The sequence below is a fragment of the Perca flavescens genome, chromosome 11 (assembly GCF_004354835.1).
Source record: "Perca flavescens isolate YP-PL-M2 chromosome 11, PFLA_1.0, whole genome shotgun sequence".
NCBI lineage: Eukaryota > Metazoa > Chordata > Actinopteri > Perciformes > Percidae > Perca > Perca flavescens.
In genome coordinates this window covers 13,231,091-13,255,609 of record NC_041341.1, presented here as the reverse complement: position 1 = coordinate 13,255,609, position 24,519 = coordinate 13,231,091, and the positions used below count along the sequence as shown (strand labels likewise).

Here is a 24,519-nt window from a genome sequence, read left to right as displayed (position 1 = left end):
TATATATATATATATATATATATATATATATATATATATATATATATATATCTGCTGTTGTGTCTGTTTGTTTACAGGTTTTATATTTAAACATGACTAAAATATAACACTTGTCTCCTCTAAGTGTCACTGTCCTCCATAGCCTCTGTGTTACTTTGCAGGCAGAAAGAAGGGGTCCTAACTACATTCGATGAGTTTAAATTAATTCTTGACCTTAAACAGCAGTTGACAAGTGCTCTTCAAGGGATAAAGAATACAAAAAAATGCAGCTCAAGTCTAAACTGCGGCTGCTGTTAGTTTCTTTTCCTGTAGGTGGTGCAGGTTGGCATGTGTAGAACTGATCCAATAGCTTCCTCATGTGGCAAAACTACAGCCTGCTACACGTGAATGAGTGAGTTTGAGTTTGTGAGTGAGTTAGTCCAGTTCCATAACGTGCTTCACATCTACAAAATGTAAAGTGTGGGTATCACGGTATCCACTGACAGTGCAGAAATGTTTCACTTACTGTTTCGGGAGTTTCCAGTCTGAAAAGCTTCAGGAATGCATGAAAATTAAGTAAATAAAGTGTGTCAATTCCTTATAAAGTCAAATTCTTCCACCCTACCAACACAATCTTATACAATACAGACACTCCCACACATACACACATAGAGATCCCCCACCAAACAGCACCCTTCACACAAACAAATGCCCACAACCGTCTGTAACCTTGTGTCAACCAAGGCCTGTCCTGCTCCCAGGCTTCACCGGCCTGCAGTGTCCTCACTGTGAACACGCAACAGCCACTGCTTGTTGTTGAATAACTGTTAAATATTATCCCGATGACATCGATATTGTTGGATATGCTTCTCTCTTTCTCTTCCAAGCGCGACCGGCAAACAGAGGTGAACGGAGTTTCCTGCCGACCGCTGGTCGCCCACAGGTCTCAGGACACCACAGGAGTCATGTCCCATAGCTGCAGATAAGCATGAGACATAATCAGTTGTCATGGTGTGAACTAGTTTTTAAAAGGGAAATTTCTGCTGACTATTTCTAATGAGAAATTAATCCATATGATCTACGTCGGCAAAAATGGAGACAGATTTCTGGAATATGGTTTGTTTCATGTGCAAGTTTCTGGATCTGACACTCATAATGCCATATTAAATGTAATATTATGAGTTTTCACAAAATGTTACTGTGTGCTTGCATGTCTAAACTGAGACTCATGAATACAACATATACTGTTTGTTCCCATCCAGACCTTGATAACCTTGTCGGTGCCAGAGGTGAGCAGATTCCCAGTGGTGGGCTCATAGTGCATGTAAACAATGCAGTGCTTGCTGTCGTGGAAGGTGGCTGTGGGCGCTCGACTAGAAGACACGAAAGGAACGCCAGTTACTTTACTGTGTGAGCACTCAGAACGCCGAGCGCACAAAGGTTCAGTATATGACAACAACAGAGGATGATTGTTACTCACTCCTCGTCGGTGATGGACTCGTGGCAGCTGTCACACACACGCACCTCGAACTCGAAGCCCATGAGGGGGATGGTGGAGCGTTTGGACGAACATTTGCCACACACTGCCTGGCCACACTTCCTGCAGTGGTGCTAAAGAACACAGGAGGACTTCAACACATCAGCTTGGATTATCAACAGTCTCAATTCTTACCAAGAGTTAGAAAAAGGGTTAGTAGTAGCCTAATTATCGCCATACAGTTGCTGCTTCAAACAGGAAGGAAAGCTGGCAAAAAAATAGCCAACGCTGTAAATGCGTATAACACAACGCTTATCAATATCACTTCCCCATCAGTCAGGCACAAGATCTGACCATAATTACACTTGTGTTTTCCATAAACTGCCGTTGCTTTATCCTATTATTATATTAGTTGTAACCCTGGCAGTGGTAAGCGATCGTGTGAGCAAATAAAAAATATAAAAACATAATTCAAACCGATTGACATTTTTTTTATTTTTGGGCTATCAATTCATTCCAAGTCAAAACCAAAAGTCTGTAAAGTCACAAGACATTTTAGATTTTGTCAAGTCAAGTGGCACCGCACCAACACTGGACTAGTTTAAACACGTGTGTGTGACCTTATGATATTGTTCTTTACTTGTGTTTTATGATCACATTTGTTTCCATATTTTCAACTCACTTAGCAATAGAACGATGGTCTCAACCTCCTCTGTTTTCAAAGTATTACAATCTACTGTGCATGGTTGTGTACTGCTTACAGTGCTGCTTTATTGGTCCAGTTCTCAGTTTTATTTAGCTTTTTGTGTGTTCTCAAGAATTGAAAGCGAAACAGGGACTTCATCTCCAGAAACACCAAGTGTGTTGTGTTTGGTTCTTGCTACAAAATGTTCCTGAAGTTTGCTGTGCAGGCAATTGTTTTTTAATTTATCATATTATACTGTATCCATGAACTCTGGATCCCACACACCCACACACTAGAGCCCGACCGATACATCGGCGGGCTGATATTATTGGGCGATATTAGGCATTTTCCAAACTATCTGTACCATTTATAATGACAAAGGACAAATGATTCTGATAATTGAATATAAAAAAAATCTAATAAAAACGGAGGAAACACCCTTCAACCATTTTATCAGTGTTGCCGTTGCATAGTTTGTCCACCAGAGGCCGTTTTATTTGTTTTTGTTGTTATTGTCTTTTTGTTCAAAGGACTTTAAGTTTCATATCTTAAGTTTGTATTTTTATACATTTTATTTATCAGAACTTTAATATATTTTGATGTTCCTCTGTTCTGTTGAGACAATAAAACAAACTCTTATTTTTAAACTGTATTATCATATTATTTTAGTGAGGACTCATAAATAACTACAAATAACTAATGTTAGGGAAATTCTTTTATGTTTTGTTATGCATTTCTGGATTTAAAAAAATATATATCGGCCGATATATCGGAATATCGGTCGGGCTCTACCACACACACACACACACACACACACACACACACACACACACACACACACACACACACACACACACACACACACACACACACACACACACACACACACACACACACAGGAAATGAGTAACCACAACATAAAGCTGTTCCTGAGATTGAGACAATATAACAGCCACATGACGTCTGCTGACCATTATTGTAGGAAGAGTTGTGTATGTTCTTTTACTGGAACATTGTTTGGGATAAATTCAGGGTTTGGTGGAGCTAGTTAGTTTTTGTGTCTGGTGATTTATAATTATGGAACCTTTAATATAGTGAAAGGAATACAAGAACATTAGGAATGGGTTTGTACAGTACCTGTCGCAGGCCGATCTTCTTGCTGTCCCACATCTGTTTGAAGTTCCAGAAGAAAGGCTGCTCGCACTTCTGACAGGAGTCACTGTCCAACCACTCTGGGGTCTGTGTAAACACAATTTTAAAATGAAGTACTGCATCAAATTAAGACTTCCAATATAAAGAAAAATATATTTAAAGCACAACTTAAAAAAGTAAAAAAAAGAAAAAGAAATTTGATTAAAAAAAATAAAAAAAAACTATAGTATGTACAGAAGTCAGAATTTTATTGAAAAAAGAGTGATGAAAGGAATACTTTAACATTTTGAGAGATATGCCTTTTTGCCTTTTTTGAGAGGGAGATGGAAATGTCAATATTAATCCCATGTCCATCATGTGTTTAGTTTGAAGGAGTCAGGATGTGGCTAGCCGAGTTTAGCGGTCTTATTTATACAATGAATCGTATTTGTGTAATTCCTACAAAAACAGTAGGAGTATGAAATTTAAAAGTGAAGTTATTGGGAAAGTTACGTGATAGAACAATTTCTTGATGAACAAGAGATTATTAATCCGCCTAGTACTTCTGTGTCTCCTGCGAATTTGGGCCAAACAACAGAGACTGAGGCACAACAGAATGACACTGAGTGACTCTTTGTTAATAAAGAAGCAATAAGGCCTAACTGTGTGGAGAACAGCAGAGCACAAAGGGAGAGGAGAGGATTTAAGGCTTATGCTAGACTGTATGTGTTTGTTTGTAAAAGAGAAAATCAAAGAATATTCTGCTAATCTGGTGATTTTTCATGGATCTCCGAAAATAATTTTAATCTAGAGTAGGAGGGATAGCAAACACATCTGCATTTTATCTAACACACTGATCTGTATAACAGTACAGTATGTGCACATGTGCAAACAGGCATGAAAACACAGCGCACACATGACACATTTCTCCATTTTCTTTTTTCACGTGTCACAGTTCACAGATTAAGTGTGAATGTGTGTTTGTGTGTTGGGTGGATGTCACACTCAATCAGTCTGCTGCCTCCTCTTCTCTCTCTCACCTCTTGTCGTGTAACATCCATGTTCCAGATGACGATGCCTCCATCTGAGCTGCAGGAGATGAGCTGACGAGTGTGTGAGGCGTAGCACAAGCCCTGAACCTTGTCACTGTAAAATATAGAGCAGAAGGGTTTGTGTCCTGGCATGTTACCATGAACAGAAGTGGTTAGTATTTTTTTAGACAGTCAGAGAGATGGGCTCTTTCAGACATAGATGGTTGTAGACATGCACCTTGTTACATAAATCTGATATCAATTTTAAATGTTGGTTTCACGTCTGAATCAGCACCTCGTTCATTGTTAACGTAAAAGTCACGGTGGCCATCTCACTAAGTCGCACCTGTAATATTTCTCTAATACTTTTAACACGGCAACACGGTTTGAATTCAAAATGGGCTTTTTTTTTTTCATTTAATCAATTAATCACTTGATCTAAAAAAATTAATATTGCGAAAACTGCTCTCACAACTTCCTAAAGCCCAAGATGAGAATCACTGTTTTGCCAAACCAACAGTCCAAACCCCAAAATATATTTGGCATTTTTGCTTGAAAAAATTACTTCAACGATAAATCCATTATCATTGTAGTTCATTTTTTTGATGATCGACCTCAACTCTAAATTAAATGCAAACATAAAGGTTAAATATGCAGAGGGAGAGATTAAATGCATTTTGGGTTTAGATTCTTAAGATCAGTAAGTTTCATGCCACCTGCACGAATGAATCATGATAATAGGAATATCCAGAAAGTAGGAATTAAATCAGAATCCCGATTTACAGCTTGACATTTTATGTATGTGCACTGTCTGACTTATTAAGGGATTGATTTTGTGCTGTTGTAGCCTTTCTGTTAATCTGACAGCATTCAAATCAGACATATGCTGTGTTAGAAGTTTTACAGAAAGGTTGCTTATTGATTGTCTTTGCAACTTTTACACAACATTACTCTGGGGGTTATTCAAACATGACACAGACTTGTAAAATTACACGAAAAAAAATTGGGCAAAAAAGGAAACAAGGTGCATGTCTGTAAGAGGCTATAGTCTGCTTGATTTATACTTTAATATTGCCTCATATTACAGTTTTTCTTAGTCGCTTTGGTACATTTATTGAATCATTCTTAACATTTGCAAACCAGTAAGTCGATTTCTCAAAACAATTATTACAAACACACAATGGATGACCTGCAAAAGCCCGTAACTAGTCCAAATCTCTAGTCCATTCCTCAAAAGTAAATCTTGACTTATGTCGATGAACATGTCAGTGCCGTCAGGACGTCAAGTCCTCGTGTCATTGTTCACAAAGAAGATGCTTAGTTTTGTCAAAAAGCTGTTCTCAATATAAAATTGTACTCTTTAGGTATTTTCTGATGTACACTATGGCTACATTTTTGATGCCAATGATTAAAGTGTCCACAGTGTCAATTGTGTGGCTCCACAATTGACACTGTGGAGTCTTTCCGCTTCCTGGGAACTACCATCTCCCAAGACCTCAAGTGGGAGGTGAACATCAGCTCCGTCGTCAAGAAAGCACAACAGAGGATGTACTTCCTGCGGCAGCTGAAGAAATTCAACCTGCCAAAGACAATGATGGTGCACTTCTACACAGCCATCATTGAGTCCGTCCTCACATCCTCCATCACCATCTGGTACGCTGCTGCCACTGCCAAGGACAAGGGCAGACTGCAGCGTGTCATTCGGTCTGCAGAGAAGGTGATTGGCTGCAATCTGCCGCCGCTCCAGGACCTATACGCCACCAGGACTCTGAAGCGTGCTGGAAAGATTGTGGCTGACCCCACCCACCCCGGACACAAACTCTTCGAGCCACTCCCCTCTGGCAGGAGGCTGAGGTCCATCAGCACCAAAACCTCACGCCACATGAACAGCTTTTTCCCCTCCGCCACTAGCCTTATTAACAAGGCCCGGAAACCACCCTGACTCTCCACCTGGCTCTTCATGCCACTGTTCTCTCTTTGCTGTAATGCTCTTTGCTCTTTATTTATTTATTTTATTTTATTTCTATCTTTATTTTTAATTTAATACATACTGTGTACATATACTTATAATTATATTGTTTATACCTATACTTATATTGTTTATTACATTTAGAGAATGTGTGATGTGCACCAACAACACCAAAACAAATTCCTTGTATGTGTTAAAAAACGTACTTGGCAATAAAAACCCTTTCTGATTCTGATTCTGAAAAATGCACAAGGCTGCTCTTTTTCTGTATGGCATTCATACATTTCAACAGTACAAAGTCACACATTTCTTTATGTGACATTAGGATTGCAAGGGATTGGACAGGATTCACGTTTATGCTTTTATTTTTGGTTTTTCAACAAATTACAGTTTAATTGTGATTCAGAAAGAATAACCCAAAGCTATGTGTTCTCCGTTTAGATTTGCTTGCCAATTGAAGGTGCATTAGGTGCACCTCCAAGCTATTTTACACAGAGGTTGATCATTGGTTGATCTAACGTTTCACCCAATCCCCTTCATTAATGGAAGAGATTCACCTGAGAGCAATTAATCAATTCTGGACAAACTCACAACAACAATCTGTAAGAACAATTGGAATGTACTGAGCAGTGTTTCCTCTATGTTGATTGGCAAATGGCGGTCTGCCACGGTTAGATTTCTCCCGCCATGGTATCAGAAAAAGCTGTCTATCAGCAGCGATTGTTAGAGAGTCGCAGTATAACGCGGACACGCGCTTCACAATGCGAGTGGGCATGCGTGCCACAAAGAGAAAAGGACCAGGTTGAGATGGCATGTGTGCATCCTTGAGAACTGTAAGTCGTATAGCCTAACTTATATTGTCAGTTCATTTAAGCCTGTATTAGTCTATAGTTCTTGCACATTTTTTGTTTCACCTTCACCTGCTAGCTAAATTGCAAGTGGCTGTTGATTCAGTACAACGCCCTTGATATCATATCATGGCATAGTAGGCTAAACCGTGATGATTTCATACATTCATGTCGGGCCCGAGCCCGACAGGTATTAAGAAATTTGTGTCCGAGCCCGACACAGTTAAAATCTAATTTTTTTGTATGTGGAAAGCCCTTTTTTATTAAGCAACTGTAGGAAGGTATTCGGAAATGTCAACAGATGAGCGCATCAGCGCATGGGGCAACAAGCGCACGTTAATAAGCTGTTAAAATGTTCACTGGTTTAACCTCTCCTGATCGCTTCGTTTCCGACCGTGGTCAGAAAACCAGCGGAGACTGGTTACCTCCAGGGCCGACGTTATAACATGAATAACCACCAACTCTGCTCCGGTTGCATCTACAACACGTCTGCTTCCTCTTTCTTTATCTCTCTTCTGCCCACTTAGGCTACCACCTTAATGCCCTTAATGCCCACACTTGTTCCTCAAGACCGCTAGTTACGTTTCTCTGACAGAGACTATGATTATTACTAAGCAACCGAGATGCATCTTCAACCACGCAAAAGATTATTTTTCCAAAAGCCAAGAAAAATCAAATGCACACAGCAAGGCTGCCAACTTTGCCATTGAGGCAAATATGCAATTTGTTTCATTATGAATGGTTTCATACTATAGCCTACTTTGGGTTTTGGTTTCCCTATGAAGAATTTCTTGTAAAATTCATTTTGTAGACCTACAGTTCTTCAAAAATACAGTTCAATCAAAACTAAATGAAAATATGCCTCGTTGTGTGTGAATAGAGGTGAATAAATATATTTGTTTGTTTTGCAGCAAAGGGTCAGTTCCGTTTAATACGTAAAACATTTTGCGGCGGACCGCGGGACAGATCTGCCCCCACTGCTAAAAAAAATCCTAGAGGAAACACTGTACTGTATGGAAAACTTGCTTGACCGATTATGACAATGAGTTCCACCATTTTGCATTTATAGACATATTCAATGAACTTATGTCTAGATGTTTTGGGGGTAAGACAAATCAACATACATCTAGTATATTATATTATGAGCAACATGACATGAGCAATTGATCATGTAAAAAACAGCAGACAGTTGTACACGATCAAGAGCATGCATGTACAAAAGCAATTGCAATTTGAGCAAAACAATGATAAATTGATTTTATCTAGTGTGACTAGATCATGTGGAGGTTGAACAAGCAGTTTTGAGTGTGTCAGGGTCAGTGACAAATAAGGGTTGGGCAGATGAAAAAATGAAAAAACTTTGAAAAAGATTTTTTGAAGGCATCCTTGAGTTTCGTTAAAATGTATATTTTGTGTTATTGTACATTTTATTTCATTTGAAATAGGATTTTCACCATTTTTTTTAACAAAGGTAGGACCAAATGGACCTAAAATGTCAAGTGGTGTAACCACAAAGGAATGATTAATATTTAATATTTCATCCACTACATTGTTTGTGAGTGCACTCATACAAATATAACTATTACCTATTTCCAAATTTCAGCCAAAAATAGATTTGATTAGGATTACTTCTAAATTTAAATTATATTTGTTATTGCAATATCAAGTGGTAGACGTGCTGGAAACATTTGTTTTCTAAATAATCTTGGACAAATTGTGTAAAAAGTCTTAAAATTGTGTTTCTACAGTGGAGTAGAGTATTACATTTTATCAAACATAAATTTACCTGCACATTATCATTTTTTCAAGAAAAATACTGGTTACCCCATTTGACACAAACCAGTTACACCACCTGACGTGATGCTTGTAAGTGACACTAAACTACTGAACTTGGCATTTAATTTCATTTCAATGACAAATATTTAAATATATTATAACTCATTAGATTAAATTAAACAACTAACATCTTAACAAATTGTGTGTGAACAGTATTTGTGTGTGAGAAAGAGGTACATAGATGAAAGAGAGAGGGAGAAGCAAGTCTGTTTAGGGTTGTGCATGCCCTTTAACATGTTTACAGGTAAAGAGCTCATATTATGCTTTTTGGGATGTCATGGGTGTACAAAGTGAAAAAGCCCAAAGTCCCCCCCAAAGGGACTTACCATCTCCAACAGAAAACACTGTTCACAAATTGCTCCAAACAGCTCTATTGTAGTCCAGCCTTTACTTCAGAGACAAACGTGGTCACTTTGTAACACACGTTATAATGCTCGCCTAGCTGCTAGCGTGGCACGCCCTCATACTCTGCTTCTGACTGGCTAGTAGTCCTTACCTAGCTACTGAGCATGTGCGACTCCCAACCAAGATGGAATAGAAGTGAGATCTCATTCTGTAGCTAAAACAGAGAGCTAAACACACAGGGTGAAAATAGGAGCTGCAGCAATGTGCAGTACAATAAAAATATGGTGTTTTTTGAAAATTAAACCATGTTAAACTATTCTGGTACAACCTCTAAATGCAATTATTAACCTGAAAATGAGCATAATATGACCTCTTTAACTTATTCTGGTGCATTTATCGGAATTCAATTTGATAAACTGCATTTTTTCAATGGCATTTTTAATATTTAAGTAACATTTTATACTTAAATAATCCTTGAATTTTTTAGGTATTTTAAAGTTGCTGTTCTTGTAACACATTAGAGGTCACAGTTCAACTGCCTCATTCTGTGTTATTAAATTGTTAAGAAATTATTGTAAAATTGCAATAGAATGATATGGAAATTTTAATTTAAGGGTAAAACTTTTTTTAAACACTAAGGCCTTGCACTATAATGACTTAGCCTAGCCAAGCTAAATAAACTATCTTAATTAAGTGTTGGATAAATTACCACCACTTTTAAAAGATTCAAACAAAAAACACATACAAATAGTTCTGAATAGTATTAAGTTCATATAACCTCTTGGACCAGTAACTGAACTAGTTATATTTGAAAAGATTGGCCAAAAAATTGAGAGGCTTTAATAGGAGTCAAATGGTGTAACCAGTTACACCATTTGACATTTCAATGTAAAATCAAATTAGTTAGGCATTATAATGGACACATATATCAGCATATGGCCTTGGTGTAAATAATCAAAACACTGTTTTTACACTAAATACAAATATTTATTCAACATAATTTTTTTTCTATGTTTTACTTGGGTCATACCATTTGACATGTGAACCAAAGAACTGAACTTAACCTAAAAATGTCTTATTAATTTATATTTATCAGAGAGTTATTAACCTTGTGATGCAGCAGTTATGCTGATCAGGGTCCTTTTCTCTGATGTAACTTCCTGTCATGTGGTCTTCTTGCTGATTTTAACAAAATGGCACCTTAAATGGTGGTTACACCACTTGACATTTCAGGAAGCTAGCATGACTGACAGGATTCCCTAAATTATTAAAATAAATATCAGCATCATTTTAAAATATATTGGAAATATGTATAATAACCTTTAATTTACGTTAATGCCCAAGTAGTTAATGGGATCTTTTATTAAGAAATTTGACCTTTTTAAGCAAGATAAAAATTTTGGTACAAAGTTTTGACGGTTACACCACTTAGACATTTTTGCCATTAATCGCCAATTATTCTCTTAAAATTAATTAAAACCAAACTCTTTAAAATATGGCCTCTAAAAAAGTAGGTATTAATGTAATTTGTTTGTCTTTTTTTTAAATTAAATGTATTTAAATTTAATTTAACCTTATAGACACAAAAAAATGTGCGTCACGTCATTGACCCGTCAATTGTGATCTGAGAAATGTACCAAAGTGACTGAGAAAAACTGTAAGCATTCAACACAATAAAACACTAAAATAGTAAAGTACCACAGTGCCATAGAAAAGACAATAACAATCTGTAAAAAACAAACCAAAAAAAATACAAAAACAGAGAAGCACAAAACAGAAACGCAAACAATTACAACTTATCAGTTTTTGGATTCATTCAGATGAATAACTGCTACAGTAGGAGACACATTCAGAAGTGGATGTTTGTGATTCTTACTGGTGTCCTTGCATTTCGATGGCGGTGCCTTTGCGCCCTCCGATATCCCACATGATGATGGAGTGGTCTGAGCTGCCGGAGAACAGCACCCTCTGGACCGGGTCCCAGCACAGCGCCGTCACATTACCTGGAGCAAAGTACAACACACGTGATAAATGTAGGAATTTAGGGCTGTCATGCCCTGGTTCTCACAAGTCTTTTTGTTTTCTTCCTTAACTGATTTTATGTGGTGAGCCTCAAGACATGCCTGATACTATCTTTTGTGATATTTCAAATGACAATGAATACCTAAATATGACAAACATCCTTTCACGAAATTCAAGAGCTTTGTTCCTCATGGCCCTAAACTCATCTTAAAACTAATTCAGATGTCTCTTTATTCTTTAACCACAATCACCAAGCTGGTATCTAAATACTTAAATTAAATTCTATTTAAGACACTGTGAAATACTTTTTTCACTGCCTCCTTTTTTGAAGCAGTTTCCACAGTGACAGGCGCAAAATTTTTTATTGATCATTCAGGACCATCAGGGATCTTAATATCACTTCTTAACTGGCTGAATAAATCGGCAACCTGCCTGAGGACAACAGAAGTTGACAGAGGCCATCTAGCACCAAGTATTATGTGAACTTAATGCAGCTACCGTACGAACCTTGGTGGTTTGTGTGAGGTTCCTCTAAATATAAAATTAAGCATAAAGATTTAATTTTCCTCTTCCTTTATTCCTTTTCTCTCTTGACAAAAGCTGTTCCTGGCTGATATTGCTGCAGAAAACTCTAATTGTTTCATTAACATGTTTATTTATCTGTACATTTATCTTCTGTACAGACAACATCGGAGTAAATATTGTGCAAAAACCGATGAGTTTTATTCAACGATGTTGTAGCTCATGCACTGTAGTATGGGCAGAGGCTGCAAGGATTCAAAGCTTCATCAATGTGTGTGCTGCAACAAAAAATGACTTTCATTATGAATCAATCTGTGCAAAACCCCAAAATATTAAATTTACAAAGATCGGAAGAATCAGCAAATCAGTCGACTATCTGATTAATTCTTTCAGCACTAGTGTGTACAGTGTGTGTGTGTGTGTGTGTGTGTGTGTGTGTGTGTGTGTGTGTGTGTGTGTGTGTGTGTGTGTGTGTGTGTGTGTGTGTGTGTGTGTGTGTGTGTGTGTGTGTACCAGTGTGTCCCTTAAAGGTGGTGACCAGGCTGCAGCTGTCCTGCTCCAGCTTCAGGATGGTCACCTGACCAGACTGGTCCCCTACGAAGGCGTGTCTGGTCTCCACATCAAACCTGGGTTAACATTAAGGTCGAAGAAGAAGAAACTGTGTCCTGCTGAAAAACTATTCATGCCTTCATTTGGATCTTTATCTGTGACTGGACCAAAAACACAGAAAAGCAAAATCCCACTGCTATGTCAACACAACAACTGAGCTGCACAGTGGGTGAACCAAATCCTTTTATCGGTGTGTGAATTACAACATGTAAGATTTGAATCAAAGCCATTTGCATTGGCAGCGAAGTGGATGACCCTTAGCTCTTTTGCTGGCCATTTAGTCAGTCCTCTTCTGACCTGGTTAAGTCACTACAGACCAAAATCAATACAACACTGCCCGCACTGTAGGAGGGAAAAACAATGACTGCACAAGGAATAACCTATAAGATTTCCATCCAATCTAAATGCTTCTGCCTTAAAAACAAACAAAAATAATAGCAATCTAATTACTGGAACTTTCAATTTATTTTCTCTCTTTTTGGAAACCTGAGATATTCTGTGTCATTACTAGTGAGCACAGGCGATTTACAAGCGAAAAGACATCTAAAGATCTAGATCAGTGGTTCCCCTTTAACATATTTGGAAAATTGAGAAACAAAAGAGCAAATTAACTTTTTGAACATTTCATTAAAATAACATCATTAAGGACATGCAGAAAGAGCTGCAGGTTTCCTTGTACCTTTTTACTGCTGTGCACATAGGACATGTTAAAACAAGTTAAAACTTTCCTCAAGCTGCATTTAGAATTTAGACGTGAAAACACCTCCAAATACCAGAGAGCATGATAGGCTTCGTCATATTTTCTTGACCCGTTTGCTTTATGAGCATCACTCGTCTAAATATGTCTTCTATCTTATACGTTACATGTTATTTTGATGCTTTCAGCATTTGTTGAAATAAGATTCATTCAAACTTGCTGTAGTTAAGCCATTTATCCCCAGGTCGAGGGCGCCCCGCCTACAATGGCTCTATGCTACGCTATGACTGTTTGACCAGCAGCACTTAAATTACAGTCACAAAAGGGCTTCTAAAACAACCTTAAAGTAGATGTCTAAAACACCATAGCTACTCAACATACCATACATTTTCCATACATGCCAATTACAAAATTACACAATTACACTTTACACAGCCCTTATTATTCCATCTAAAGTCACTCCAAACTGAAAATGTAACTGTCACTTCTCAGCCTCTCCTCTCCCGCTGGTTTTAATGCCATGCTAACTAAAACAGGTTAGCAGGTAGAGGCTAGCATCACACCAGCAGTCTGATGACCTCACAGCAGACTCATTGGTATGGATCAGCCTCGCTGCTGAGCACTCCACAGCCTTTCATCTGGCCATTACTGAAACCTACTCCGACCGTTTCCTTGACAACAGCATGACTGATGCTTATTGTTAGCCCTTCCCATAGGAACGAACTAACTTGAAGCTAATCTCAATTGCCCTGTCTTATGTTTATGTGGCCTTAAAATAGACTGTGTTGTCATAACAAAAAGCCAGAGATTTTTCCCAGTGCAGAGCACCAAAGACGGCTCGTCACTTTCCACTTGGTTACGTCCACTCCATTTAGCAGGAAGCTTGGCGGTCAAGTTCATTGAGCGCCCTCTAAGGGCAGAGTAGCCGACAAATCAAGTAAACAAACAGACCAGGAGGGGCAGAAAGGGCATTAAAAGGATACTGTAGTCCTGAAACACAGGCGGCGGTGCGATACGTCCCCAGCTGCTGGCCGCTTTCTGAGCAGTGCCAGTTGAAATTTTTGTCCTGACCGGTGCTCAGAAGCCACTCCATCTCCAACACAAACAGGACCACGGTCACTCTGCCCTGATGGGCTGCAGGAACACAAAAACATACATAAATAAAACATATAAGATTATTTTCCCAATTACATAAATCACATTGCATCACATACCCGGAAATATTGGATAGGGTGGCGTCAACAATTTCAAAACAGTTTATAATCAACAGAAATGCACTTTTTACACCCTATTATGGAAACAGCAACAGGGTGCAATAGTAAAGAACAATAGTCCAGCACCACCAGCTTCTTTTAGGAACGATCTGAAAACAAATGCAGAGAAAGTTGCTTGAAACTGGTGTAGAGATATCGACAGTTTCACAGTACACAGTCACACGTGACACAGTGATGTGTGATACACATCTTTACATAAGATCAGAGAATTACATACCATGAAATGTCAACTATAAATATTACTCTGCATTCACCTAAAAATCAATTTTTCCAAGGCTTGTATGCGCATTCATACAATAAAACACATCTAATGTAGTTAAGGCTGTAGGGGAGACGTGTGATTGACCAGTTGTGCTCTGGTCCAGTTATTTCTGAGTGAGTTATACTCAAAAGAAAGAAATGAATTATGAAAACAGATAGAGAACAAACATTCCTCAGGCTGCAGAGTTTTTCAAAGCCTTCAGTACAGAGAGCAGAGTAGACTATATTACAGTCCTTCCAGAAAAATGCTGAGTTTTTTTGTGATTGTTGCGGGCAAAAATCCTTGATTATGTGGCACATTTTCTTAAAAAATGCGATGGAATATGCGGGATATTTATGCAATTTTATGCGATGAAATTGCGGGAACTTGCAAAAACTGCAGTTTGATGAAAAAGAGAAAAAAAAGCGATTCCCCCAACACCCTGCTTTTCGATGATGTTCACGTCGCGTAATTACGTCACTTCATAACGTTCCCATGGTAACAGGGGGAAATGGCTGCTCTTGTGTGAAGTAAACGCAACATTTTTCAACTTTCTCCCAAGATATATGTGACTTTTTTGCAACGTAAATGCGGAGATTATAAAATCATGCAAGCCCTGCATATTTTGCGTGGAAATCGACAATTTTTGCAGCCCCCGCATCAATATGCGGACTTTGGCTGATTATGCATTGAATTATGTCATCACATAATCACATTTTTCTGGAGGGACTGATATTAGCACTGAATTGTCCTGAAACTGCCTAGTAATACATACATTGTGATAAAGAATTTGGTCCACGGATTTTAGAGAATAGTGGAATTTTAGCAGGGGGACAGCTCCTAGAAATTAAATGATTTCAAAGCAATAAGGGAGTAATGAGGGCCAAGGAGCAGGTCAGTTACATATTTTAAAGATACGCTTGATGTTATACATAAAATTACGACACAAATGGATGCACATTAGACATCAGACAGTTAGATACTTATATTTTTAAGACTTTTTGTGTCCAAGAATACAGAAAATTATATAATTCCAGATTTTTTATTTTCCCTTTAAAAAGGGGGCAAAAGAGAGGTTATTATTTGTTTGAATGGGGCAATTTATAGGGGCTATAAGTAGATTTTTTATTGTATCTTTTAAATTATTCTATGACATAATCCCAATTTGTCACAGTCTCTTTTTTTGGTACCAAAAAAGCCAAAGTCAGACATTTTCAAATATTGTACATATGTGCTTTATCTGGTACTTTCAAGCCAATAACTGCCACGATATTAACAACTTGATACTTGAGGCGTGTTGTCTGACCACGTGGTAAATCCAAAGTGTTTTTACCTGAGCCGAACGGCCACACTCGAAGGAAGAGTGAAGCCGGCATTGAGAGAAGGGGGAGAAGCGATGCAGAATATATACTTTTGACAGAGTATACTGTCGTTGGCTTTGTGTTTTTTAATCAGAATGCCTAATTTTGCAACTGATGTAAAGTGACAACATTAAAAACAAATTGATTAGACTAAGCTTTAAATATTTGGAAAATTGAATTTTAAGATATTTTACCACTGTTTCAGGAGTGGTATCTATTGGTTCTTTTCAAGACGCACGCACGCACGCACGCACGCACGCACGCACGCACGCACGCACGCACACACACACACACACACACACACACACACACACACACACACACACACACACACACACACACACACACACACACACACACACACACACACACACACACACACACACACACACACACACACACACACACACACACACACACACACACACACACACACACACACACACACACACACACACACACACACACACACACACACACACACACACACACACACACACACACACACACACACACACACACACACAACTTCCTGTCTCACCCTGGTAGTTGCTTGCTGGGGTCATCTTATTGTAGTCTTCTGACAGGATGAAGTCCTAAAAGACAGGAAGTGGACATAAATGTTTCACAGTGACTAAGGTCAATGACTAAGGTTTCCAAATTAATTTATAAATGGCAAACAAATTATGTTACTGGGTTTAAATTTCATTATATACGTACTTGATCATTACAAACACATTTGAAAAAGATTAAACTTTTCACTAAAAATGTGATTATATTTGAAGCATAGGCCTTCCTTTTGCAGTCAGATAAATACTGTCCACCGATCTAAAAAAAAGTAAATGCAAATTTCCTAGATAAAATAAATAACCCTGTGCAGAGGCGAGTGAAAAGACGCTCTTGGTCTGACATTGTGATTTCCTCTGAGGCCAACACAAAATAATAAACAATTGTCGGTTGTTTGAGATAAAAATTCCTAGAAAATGTTCTGTTAGGTCACTGTCATGACATTGTGTTCGGCCAACTTGTTCCAAAACAAACGACGCCCTCCATCTATAAACTTCTCAAACAACAAAACAAAAACTGGACAGTAAAGAAAATGCTGCATCTTAGAATAGACTGGCCTGTACTGTGTCATACAACCAAACTACTAGTGAAACAGCAAGGAAGACAAACAGTCTTCAGTTGAGTAAGGAAAAGAAAGAAAGCCCAAAGGGTTGTGTTTGTAGGCAAAGCAGGCTCGGTGGTTTGTCTTACACAGATACTTCCAGTATCCATCCCCACGGACAGCCTCCTTGTCTCTGGGTTAAAGGACATACAGGAGCATGATGCTGGAGACACAGAGAAACAAGAATAATAGTGAACATTCTGCCTGTATGTATGCATGTACCCTTTTTTCTCGGAATATTGAATAATATGACTGTTTTTGGAAGTTTTGGTGTAAGACAGAATCTCTAAAGAACTTAATTTCTGTCGAAAACTTGTTTGTCTGATTTCATGTGGTGAAAATAGACCCAAAATCAATATCCTGTACATAATTTAGATAATTTAACCACTTTGGACAATGGTGTGTTGTTGCAATATCCTGAATGAGATAGCTGGGGTTTGGGGGATACAAAAAACGTAGGACCAAAGTCCCTGCAATTTGACTTCATCTGAAAGTTTTCACAGAGCACAACAAACATGAAAAACGTGTGACGAAGCAATTCAAAGATGCCTTTATGTATGAAAAACTCTGAGAATGAATCCCTTTTACCTAAATAATATACATATTTAAGTCATTTCAGTCAAGATTTTTGCCCTATAAAAAAAACTGAAGGACAAAATGTAATTGCTATATCCGTAAATCCTGAAAGTAGTGATTACTATGTGCAATTTCAGTTTTGATATTAATTAACTAAAATGTGTAATATATGCAGCCTCTGGCACTGCTGTTGTAAGCTACAGATACTGCTGATGGCAGCATTGAATTTCCTTCAGTTGCACAACTGGAGGGAAACGAGGACAAACAGTGTCAAAGACATGCAGCACTGCAGTACTGAAGAGAGGAGAGAAGAGAGTCCTGTAGTGAATGATCCTACAGGAGCTCAGATGCTGAATCCAATTTCAGGAGCATGTTAACTCTGCATTGTAGACACAGTGGAGTCTGTGTAAGTCATTATGTTCGTGGTGATGAGTAGAGACACTCACACAGAATCAAAGCAAACACAGAGGAAGAGCGAACAAAAACAAGAATGAACAACAGGCCTATTTAAAGAAGTACATGTTATCTGAACAAAGTTAGTTACTGAAGTTACATACTCGTGACTTATTGGATTACACACAACAATCATTCATCTTACTCAAACACAGTCATGCCTTTGTTTAAGATATTGCCTTAAAACAAAGGCCATAAATCAAACATTGTAACACAGGTAAAATGTACATATAAACATATCAACAGTTACACTTGCACACACTGATTGTTCATGTATTGTCCAAGTCTTGTCTGCACCAAGCCTTTATTGTTGTTTTCAGTTGTCTGTATCGGTCTAGGCCATGCTAATGTCCTGTACCAATGTTTTTGTCCTTATGTGCCGAAACTGTATTATTGTTTTAGCTGTCTGTATCTGTCTAGTCCATACAAATGTTTCTGTCCTTATGTACTGTAAGTTGTGTCCAATGTTTTAGGTTTCTGCAAAACAGGAACCTGCTGGAAACCAGTTTTTAAACTGAGTCAGGCCCGTTTATATTGTAACTTAATGTTACTTTTAACTTTCCTGTATAATAAATGAAAGAAAGAAAGAAAGAAAGAAAGAAAAAAGAAAGAAAGAAAGATACTGTGGGTAAAAAAAAAAGTGAGCAAGAATACTTACTTGACATAGTGTGGTAGACACTGGGCCAGTACTGGCCACTGTCTCTCTTTAGCCATACCCGAATTGTCCTGTGGGGTAAAACCATAATGTTTTAGCATCTGCATTACCAAGAGCCCTCATTGCATCTGAGTTGTAACGCTAAACTCCTGAAGTGTTGCATTCTTCACTTTGTAAAGTGTGCTGTGTGTAACAAGGCAAGACAGCAAACATTATAAAAACGGAACTCATAATCTATCATTCAGATGTACACTGGTGTAGTCGTGGGACAGTTCAGAAGCGGTTCAATTCGCTGAGATTTGAAATTGACAATTTTTTGGTTGAAACTAGCAACACTGAGTGGTTGGTAAACCTCACTTTTTTAGGTGCTCTCACTGGTCATCTGAACACATTGAAAAAAAGCTTGCAATAAAAAAACGGTGGTCTTGTGTTGCAAGTGTATACACATGAAAGAATTTGTTATGAAGCTTTTGACTTTTTGGCAAGCAGATCAGCGATGGCAATGCGGTACACTTCCCAACTCCTGCAGAAAAACGATCTCAACATTTCGGTGAAAATGGGGAAGTATTTAACCAGCTTTCTGTAAGCTTTCTCTGCTAAAGGAATATAGGAGAACGTGCAGTTAAAGCTTAGTAAAATCCAATGTGATCAACACCCAGTGAAATCTAATAGTGAGAAGTACATCTTAGTACAGATTCAGATTGGACACCCCAAGCTTCACAGCCTTCTTTTCCCAGCTTGAAAATTGCTAGGTAATACCACAGTGTTTCCTCTATGTTGATTTGACCGTGGCGGCCATTGTTAGAGTGCATGTCGGAGAACGTTTGTATTTTAGGTGCATTATTTACATGCTGAAGTAGTTACACTGCATTAAGATAATGTAATTAATAGTGGGTTTATTGTTATTTGCTACAGAATGCTTAGCCTATATGTCAAGATCAACGTTGGCCTATATAGTAACTCAAAAAATACAGTTCAATCACAACTGAAAATATGCCTCATTCTGTGTGTGAATAGAGGTGAATAAATATATTTGTTTGTGTTGCAGCAAAGTGTCAGTTCCGTATGGTTCGTTCATATTTAAGACATATTTTCCCATAAAAAATGTTAACTGAAATGTTCCAGGAAATGTATATATGATATATTTCACATATTTTAAATTGCATAGTTTCTTCTATGTTTATCTGTACTATGCACTATGTTTATTGTGACTGTTGTGACCAGCGATGGAAGTAACGTGCTACAAAAGTAACGCAATTACTGTAATGTTTTCCTTTTTGCTGTAACGCAGTAATTTAACGCATTACTAATAAAATTTCAGTAATATTATACCCGTTACAATCTCAGTGACGCGAGTTACACCGCATTTTAACCCGACATTTAGTGGCGTTTGTTTTTATAAGAATTCACCAACACCGTAAAACATCACTGTTCCTGTGGGTTAGAGCCAGAACTAGAGACGATATAGCAGGGGCGATTCTAGGATCAGACCTTTAAGGGGCCTCAGCACCTAATGAGAATCTGACACGGATACAGTGCCTTGCAAACGTGTTAACCCCCGCTGCTAAATCAGTAATTTCACTGGATAACAATGAATATATTTATTTATTATTATAATAGAGAATAAATGTAAAATATTGGACATGTGAAAAAACTATGAAAGTCCCTCTATAGACCCTCTATCCTTGACTGGGTTACAGGTGCAGAGTATTAGTGACACAGGATATTAAACCTGTTTCTTTGAACCTGTAATTGTTTGCCCTCTGTCACTAACAGACAACTTCGCAAACTCTAACTTGAAGCACTAAAAAACATTTTTTTTTAATTATTATTATTATAATTTTTAGGGGGGCTGAAATGAAATTTTATAGGGCTTGAGCCCCCCTAAGAGGGGTCTTAAATCGCCACTGCGATATAGGGACATCTGTGTCCTGTCAGTGCCAACAGCAATATGATCGAGCAACTGACAACGTGTTGGGAATTAATGTTTAGTCTTGCTACACGTAATATCATTACATTTTATCAGCAGTGGAAAGTAACTATACCGTAGGCTACTTCGATTCAATTGTAAGGTGCTTTTAATTGAATATTTGAATTTAATCCTACTTATTAGGCTACTTCTAGTCCACCACAATTCAGAGTCAAGTAGGCTATTGTACATTTTACTTAACTAATTATTTTATAGCTTTAGTTACTTTGCAGATTCAGATTAATAATACAAAATAATATGAATACATTATGATGTATATAGTGGATAAAGATGAGACTTTGTTGATCCCGTGGTGAAATTCACGAGCTACCTGCCAAGTCATACTTCTGCTTTTATTTTAGTTTAAGTAACTCAAAAGTAACGCAAAAGTAGTGTAAAGCATTACAATTCCGAGACAGTAATATTGTAATATAACTAATTACTCTCATATGACAGTAACTAGTAATCAATAATATATTACATTTTGGAAGTAACTTGCCCAACACTGGTTGTGACTGCATCAAAATACCAAGGCAAAGCTCTATGTGAAAACAAACCTGAAATGAGTAAATATAAGTAATTAAAGACAACTTAGATGTAAAGAGGTAACTAACTGTGATTGCACAGGCTTTACAGGGCATACAACCTTTGAACATGTAAAGGATCACACCTACCCTCAAGCACTTGCAGATGTCAAAACACTGGACACTCACACACTCACACACAATACACAACACACAACATACAACACACACAGCCCCAGGCAAGTGTAAAACTGGAAGAGTGAGGGGAGAAATGAAAATGCTCTTGTTTCAACTATAGTGACCTCTTTAAGGGCCCCAACCCCAAGGTTGAGAAACTCTGTACGGTAAAACCATGTTTTACTAGCTTTTAGTGCCATAACATGTGAAACACATGTTATAACACATGTCCAAACTGCTCAGAGGGGAGCGTATGTTTTTCTTCTGAATGGGTTATTTTTTGGTAGCTAGCAAGCTAAGGTTAGCCGTTATTAAAAATGATCATAGCCAACAGTAAATCAGATAGTTTGTTTTATTGACGTTAAGTTTACTTGGATAATGGTAAATAAATCAAAAAATCAAAGAGCATACCTTTACTGTGGTTAACTACCATGAAATACGCTCAGCTAACACTTTAGGGGATGTTTTCTTTGTAAATAGCTGGACTGTTTTCTGTATGAAATTATTAAGCCAGGAGGAGTTCAATCAATGACCGACATGAGCGGTGATGGATATAAATTGGGATTTGTAGTCTAGCCGCCGCTCGGCTCAAAGCATAACGTTACCTGTCTTCGGACACGCTGATAACGCCGTCTTCCTTGGGAATGATGACCGCCGTGCTCACAACGTCTTGGAAAGCCTCGATTTTGCTGAGAAGACATGGCTTCCGAGCCTGCGGTTGGGGTTGAATTTCGGCCGCCATGAGTTGGTGGTGCCCTAACCTCCGTCTACGGTTCTGGCTCCGGGAAACATAACCCCCACCCTCCCCCCCGGTCCGACTGTAAAGCCTTGGCTAGTAGCTGCTAGCTAACTGTCAACAAGCAGCACAGTGTTGTGACGGCTGCCAGAGATGCTGCCAGTCAGCTGACAACACACACGCCCGCCTACAGTCAGACACCATGCCTTTCCTGTAAAACATAATATCAAAATAAGACTTCCTGTCAAACTTCTGCTTTATTTTGTTGTATTTTCTAAATAAAAGCTTCAGACTAGTCAAGTGTAACTAGGCATGCAAAATGAGGTGTTGTGGTAATACAAAAAATAAGAATAATAAACTATATTTATATGGCACTTTTTTTAGGTTACAAAGTGCTTTACAGAAAAAAACACCATGTTTTTTTTTAAACATTTAGAATTGCAGACGACTGACTGAGAAACCTGTGACACCGTTGTTAATGACTTTATTAACATTTGTGGTGTAGGCTATTACAAATACAGAGTAGACTACTTTTTATTAAGGAGTTATATTATCAATGTATTTTGTATGAATGTGTTGGGTGGTCTTCTCTTCAAGAAAAACGTGATACTCACTTGCATTTCTTTATCTATAGGGTTATTATTGTAAACTACCACCCATAACTTCTCAGAGGGAATCAAACCCGCTCTGCTGATTGGCTTTTGCTTCATGTTCCACGATCTTATACTCTGAACTTGGAAATGCCTTTTGTACACCTGACTCCTGGAACAAATTTCAACAGTTAAAATCAACTCATTTGTGCCACGTCTACTTGTAATTGCTTTACATAGGCCTAATTGTACTTTCTTTTGCATCCTTATTATCCTACTGTGATTGATTGATTGAGGTGTCTTTTTTCAAATATCATAATAAAAACTTTCCATTCTGTGCTTTTTCCCTATACACTTTTACTATTGTAGGTGTTGATGGTGGATTTACAGCTAATATCAGCAATGACTGATAAACTGTGGGCTAGTTCCCAACTTGTAGGCCTATATCACTTATACGACATACAACACTTTGCTTTATTGTTTGTTCCCTTTTTAATATATTTATTGTTTTCTGTATGTAGCCTAGGCTACCAGGGCAAATTCCTTGCAAGTGTAAACTTGCTTGGTGGCCTAACATCTGATTCTGATTCATATCAGCCTGCTTTTATGTTGAAGGCAAATAACGTTAAGTCTCTTTTACATTATTCTGGTGTAGCTTTACACATTTCACTGACGGGGCCAACCATAGACAGTAACACCATGGCCAACACAGTAATCAAGTCTGCGTGACAACAAAACATCCCACTTCCGGTTATGACTTTCATAGTAAAACCCTCACAGACAATCCTGTATGTTTTAGTAACGTTTTTGATCCAAGCTAATTATTAGGCCTATTATAAAACATATAGATATACATAATCTATTTAGGTGTTGTGTGTTAACATCAGCAAACACAACAATATGACACATTATATGAAAACACTTATAGTTAGGGTGACCAGATTTTCTAAAACCGGGACACTTTGCGCGTGACCGTAGTGTTTGTGAACGCACACGCTTTTTAACGTGAACATGTGCCAGCCCTGTTCAGACACAGACAGTGACTTCATTATTTTGATCCTAGGCTCCTCGTCTAATAATAAGTGTTTTTTCCTGTGAAATTAACAAAATTGCAGTAACAGCCTTTTTCAGTTTAGTGTGAGATTTATGTTGAGATTTTTTTAAGTGTTATTTATTCCAATAACAGCAAAGTAATTAAAGTGATTTATTGAAAATTTTGAGCATTAAACACTTAATTTCCTGCATTCTGGTGAATTTTTATGCACCTATTTCTACCTTTTTCTGAATCAATGTATGCTGCAAATATCTTTATTTAAAGAGAAACAGATTACAATCCAAATATAAAAACATAATGGAATATATTGCAGTAAGGCTGTCAGGCATTCTGTATTGCTTTCAACTATTTATTCTCCTTTGGATGGACTTTTCTAATTATATCTGAGTCAGCACACATGTAGCCTATAGGCATCATTTACTCTTCCCTCCTGTTTTGCGTCTTTTGTTGGTTAAGTAACCTCCTTAATGTGCATATGACAATTATTCACCTCAATGATACATTCATTCATTTTAATTTATTAATAAACCCCCGGACTGTAATATTTCAGATGTTTGAGCAAGATTTACTGCTCTTGTCCAAAACTTTGT

The 24,519-nt window shown here is 37.8% G+C and overlaps 1 protein-coding gene across 1 annotated transcript; it reads right to left on the bottom strand.

The window, feature by feature from the left end:
* Nucleotides 1–3: 3 nt before the first annotated feature.
* On the bottom strand, nucleotides 4–22,342 carry wdfy2 (WD repeat and FYVE domain containing 2). The gene is made up of 12 exons (XM_028591080.1): nucleotides 22,155–22,342; nucleotides 18,883–18,950; nucleotides 17,285–17,358; nucleotides 16,569–16,623; nucleotides 14,135–14,285; nucleotides 12,359–12,471; nucleotides 11,178–11,304; nucleotides 4,313–4,418; nucleotides 3,279–3,380; nucleotides 1,460–1,590; nucleotides 1,244–1,352; nucleotides 4–955 (listed from the first exon to the last, which is right to left on the bottom strand). Exons 1-12 carry the CDS (start codon nucleotides 22,289–22,291, stop codon nucleotides 926–928), a joined length of 1,203 nt encoding a protein of 400 aa, XP_028446881.1. The 5' UTR covers nucleotides 22,292–22,342; the 3' UTR covers nucleotides 4–925.
* Nucleotides 22,343–24,519: the final 2,177 nt, after the last annotated feature.